The sequence below is a fragment of the Curcuma longa genome, chromosome 3, assembly GCF_044706935.1.
Source record: "Curcuma longa cultivar G26 ecotype Majalengka, Jawa Barat chromosome 3, ITB_CL_G26_1.1, whole genome shotgun sequence".
In the NCBI taxonomy this organism is placed as follows: Eukaryota; Viridiplantae; Streptophyta; class Magnoliopsida; order Zingiberales; family Zingiberaceae; genus Curcuma; species Curcuma longa.
Genome location: NC_133863.1, coordinates 2,867,211 through 2,872,225, shown reverse-complemented (window position 1 = coordinate 2,872,225; position 5,015 = coordinate 2,867,211). Strand labels below are relative to the sequence as shown.

The 5,015-nt window shown below is 38.7% G+C and overlaps 1 protein-coding gene across 1 annotated transcript; it reads right to left on the bottom strand.

Annotated features, from left to right (window-relative positions):
• Positions 1 to 530: 530 nt before the first annotated feature.
• Positions 531 to 2,354, bottom strand: LOC141824985 (WUSCHEL-related homeobox 6-like). Its single transcript, XM_074712341.1, has 3 exons — positions 1,690 to 2,354; positions 984 to 1,159; positions 531 to 887 (listed from the first exon to the last, which is right to left on the bottom strand). Exons 1-3 carry the CDS (start codon positions 2,261 to 2,263, stop codon positions 870 to 872), a joined length of 768 nt encoding a protein of 255 aa, XP_074568442.1. The 5' UTR covers positions 2,264 to 2,354; the 3' UTR covers positions 531 to 869.
• Positions 2,355 to 5,015: the final 2,661 nt, after the last annotated feature.

Below are 5,015 nucleotides of genomic sequence, written 5' to 3'. Positions count from 1 at the left end.
CTACTTCAAGACATAGATGGGAGCCTCCATTATATTGTCTGCCCTTTCATGTTGATCCTACTAAAAATATCTAAATGTCTCAGAAATATTAATCACGAGTAAAAATGATGCTCTTGCCTACTGTATGATCAAAATTAAAATGATGACCATTCCCAGCAGTTTGTGATTAAGTCATGATACAAGATCTCTCAAATGGGCCGACCATTTAGTAATAATAACAAATTGGTTGTGTTTGATCATAATTACGAGACAATTTATAGGGTATTTTTGCTGTACGAATTCTGAAACAACACTAAATTGAAAGAATAAGCTATACAATAGTGTACCTTCATTAATTAGTTGCTCTTTTATATACTATATGCATTGGCATAGATATAACCAACCCTATCTGATGGGATAATAATTAATAGTTGTTATTGTATCGACATGATTGTTGTTATTGTATTGACACAGATATGCACATATAGTTAGAAGACTGCTCCATATATAATTAACACGCGCACATTGTAAACATTATTTTGATCTTATGAATCAAAATTTCATTAATTGTGGCAGCAACCTCTTAATTATAAGAACATTGGTGCAGGATTACAACACAGAATTAATGATTTGGATATGGAATGCCAGCTTTCAACAAGGCTAATGTATATATCGCTATTGCTACTCAAACTCTGGAATTAAGCTTCATTTCTGCTGCCAGTGAAAATGTATGAAAAACTTCAACAATTTATGATAAACATGATGCAGCTGGGTACTCTCAATCGCCTCTACGTACAATCAAGTAGTGCAAACAGAAACCCATGAGCAAGGTTATGATAACATGCATGCCTTTGGCTCACTTGGTACATTTCTGATGCAGCTTGCAGTAATTAAGTAGATGAAGAAACCTGAAATATAGTATAAAGATTGTTTCAGAGTGAAAACCAATTACGAGTGATAGTTTTCATGTAATAATGAAGAGCTAGCCAGAAGAGATGTCCGACCAAGAAGTAGCTTTCACCCATTTGCAAGCTCTGCATTAGGAATCCATACTCATTGACTGGAACAACTTCTCCAGAGGAATGGACAAGCATCGCGTTATAACCAAACATAGACCTCATGTCGAACGTCCCCCTTGGCACCTCCGAGGGGATTCCATTGATGAAGACTGTGATTGTTCCTATAGCAATTGGTGGAGTTAATTGATAGCATTCGTATACTAATACACTGGGTGGTAATTGATTTAGTAGTTGCAAATGAAATGAATTGTTTAGAAGAAAAGTTGCATGAAATAATCCTGCCAACACATATCAAGATATGGGAGGAATAACAGAAGCAACTTAATGTAACAAATTCAGTAGGGTAACAAATTCTTAAATTCAATACTTGGATTGAAGTGGAGTCGTTCACTTTTGACATATCTAACTCATGTTTATGAGTAATTAATTATAAAACTAAAAGTAGAATTAAAGCTTTGGTCTAAATTAAGATGCAGGAGAAGATATAGAAAATCTTGCACCCAATATTAGCTTGAATTATTTAATTTGCAAAATTTGAGAATATGATTAATATCAAATCTAATGAATAAATATGGGAAAGTGAAAGCATGTTATTACATCAAAAGAGAGAATCTCCCAAGCAAATCGACTAAATTCTTCACATATCACATAAATATAGGGAACGAAGTTCATGCACTGTTCAATTACTGACCGGAAGGTTGATGTTGCAACTGGGGTGCCGCATCAGAAGAGCGCTCAAAAGGATTCATATCCTGAGTTCTTCTCTGAAAGAATCCCATGTGGCTAGAGATTGAGAAAGGATAACCTCCTTTTTCATCACCCGCGTAGCAATAAGAAGTAGATGACGACGACGACGATGAAGAAGAAGAAGAAGGTGCATAAGGAAAGAAGCCCCCAGAAGAGGAAGCGAAAGTATCACTCACAGCCGTCGCAGTCGAGGCCGAGAAGGAGGAGGAGATCATATGCTGATCCTGTGAACTTCCAACTGCGGCAGCGAGGCCGGCCTGCAGCTGCCTCTGTCGGCGGCGTGACCGCGACCGGCGGTTCTGGAACCAGTAGAAGACGTTGGCGTCGCCCACCGAGCCAAACTTCTCCAGGAGGCAGCGGATCCTCGTCGTCTCCTCCTTGGGCGGGTTGACCATGCCGCTGTTGAAGATGGACTCAAGAATCAGTATCTGCTCCGGCTTTGGCGTCCACCGGGAGCGGACGGCCGGCTCGAGGACCACTTGTTCGTCTTTCTTGTCATTTGGGGTTTGGTCTCCCATGGCTACCTATCAATTTGAGGAACGATCATTGAATCACCAACATGGGGATAAATAAGGCTCAGAGCAGTAACTGATGAGCCTGATCAGAGTGAGTACATGCACCAGCCAAAAGTATCCCCTGCTCCTTGTGGGGCTTCCTGTTCAATTAATATAACCAACTGCCAACACAAGGATATATGTGTATATATATATATAATAGGATATTAGGGCTGACGTACAAGTCGGGGGACATGAAAAGAAAAGAGAGGAAAGGAAGGTAAAATCCAAAGCATGAACACATGGAGCTGGGGGGAGAGGGTGGCGGCCAGTTCGGTTTGATCTGCCTTCTTCCTCACAGTCACATGCACAAGCCGACGTCGCGGAGACTGCGGAGCCACCCTTACTCCTCTCCTCTTTTTTTTTCGTTTTCCCTTTTAATTTTTCGATTTTGATCCCATTTTAGATACAATCATAAAATCTACAGAAGCAATTATTGATGTTCATGTTCATGCTACCAATTTAAAATGGGTAAGGAAAATATAGGTTAAGCCTTGCTTTGTTCGATGGGTACAAAGGTTGTGATTAATTGATGGTTGTTGCTAATGACGATCGGATGGTGTGTTCTCAAGGGCATTGAACCATTCCAATTTAGAACTCGCTTCAGTTCTCGATTATAATGGTCGATTTAGATTAGAATTTTCTTCAATACTCAGTCTGATATTTGATAAAATTTGACACGCAAAAGAATTTTAGTTCCTCATGAACCATAAGCCCACTCAAACTTTTGAACCTATAAAGGAACAAAAAGAGAGAAAGGATCGATATGTAGTAAATGAGTGAATATACATATATAACCGGTTTAGTATCGTATTTACTTAAAGAGAAGGAAATTGGCAAAAGAAAAAATTCTTATTTCCTTAAAGAAGGAATATATAGTCAGCACTATGCTAATGTTACTTAGCGAGGACCAGGCATGTGAATAATGTTCCTTATACCTTGGGAAGATAATTAAGCAATCATCTGCTCCTTCGTACATAACATTTACACAATCACACAATAATACTATCCTCTCTATACTGTAAAACTCGCTTGACTCTCGGTAAAACGACGTTCATATACATACATACAGAGAGAGAAGCTGATGCATCACTTTAAAGGACTGACACAATCCAAGCAAAAGTGTAGAATTTAGAATAGTACTGTGTCTATGGATAAAAATAGATGTCTTTTATTAACTTCAACCCTAAATTTAATCCGGCCAGCTCCATAATGAAGAGGAATATGAGTACATCTTCACCATGGATATATACAACATTAATAAGTAGGTCTCGAATAAGTACATCTTCACCATGGATACATCTTCACCATGAATATGAGTGTCCTCCTTCGTCGTGATCAACTGCAGCTTCTCGATTTACCTTCTCACAGATGGTCGTGGAATCGACCGTGTGGAACCGCTGGGGTGGCGGATTTCACCTTATTGCAAAAATTAATAAATATGTTTCAGGTTGTCACCACGTGAACTAGTAAGCAATCAATTTAACATTGTTTGATCTAAGATCGATGATCAGAAATGGATAATGGAAGTACTACAAATTTCAAATGGTTTGCTGAATGATACCCTTGAGTTTTTGAGGTCAATCGGCTATGCCTACTCAACTTCTTCATGCCGGTACCACATGTTCTAGATCCAAAGGCCCAATCTCTTGAATTATTCTGAGCTAAGTCTGAACTAAGTTACTCCGAGCTGAGTCATTCTAAATTGAGTCCCTCCATACTGAGTTACTCTAAGTTAAGTTACTCCATGCTAAGTTACTCCGAGCTGAATCATTCTAATTAAGTTTAGTCACTCCGAGTTAATTATTTTTGAGTTGTGTCACTTCAAGTTAAGTCATTCCAATCTAAGCCTACGCTAAGTTACTCCAAGTTGAATCACTCTAGGCTTAATTATTCTGAGTCGAGTCATTTTTAGCTATGTTCGAGTTGAGTCACTTCAAGCTGAGTCAGATATGAGTCATTTAAGCTCTCTTGTCCAAGCTCCTAAGTTTTCAAACTCTTGACAATTGTCCATGTGGTCTTTCTTAAATGTGACCCCTTCGACTTGATTTTGGTCGTTCCTAGATATGCATGGTTCTAATGCCATAGTATATTATTATATTTGGGCATGACCTAGTCCTACTTAGATATGACATCCCACCTAACTACTATATCATCCCAAGTCATGCTTGCAGATGGTCCCTTGCAATAACAGGTCGTACTGCTTAAATATGGCCTCCTATCTACTTCCACCTATAAATTAATACTCAGATATATCCAACAAAAAAAAAATCACATTCTCTTTCTCTAATTATTTTTTACGTTCTTCCTACTCCCACAAGTGTGCGACTCAAACTTTTAGAGAAACTTTACTAGACAACTTTGGTACCCCTCTCAAGCTCTTGCTAGTGTGTGCAGATTATTGGACACTTGCTGCTTAGGCTCAAAAGTCTCCCCTTAGCCACTTCCATAATATTCAATTTTTGCCTGATCATCGTCGTCTATCTTAGTATGCCAACGCCAATGGCGGATTTCCGTGGCACCACTAGCACTAGCATATATATATGCCCAACCAATATAATAATCTTAGACATATTCTCAGCGCGCATTATAAAACTGGATTCACCGATTCCGGAACCAATTAGAGTTTAACAGGGTGCAAGAAGACAAACTACTGGTGATGAAAAAAATGATAATAATTGATCTTGAACCTCCCACGTAAAATCCAATTTTTATG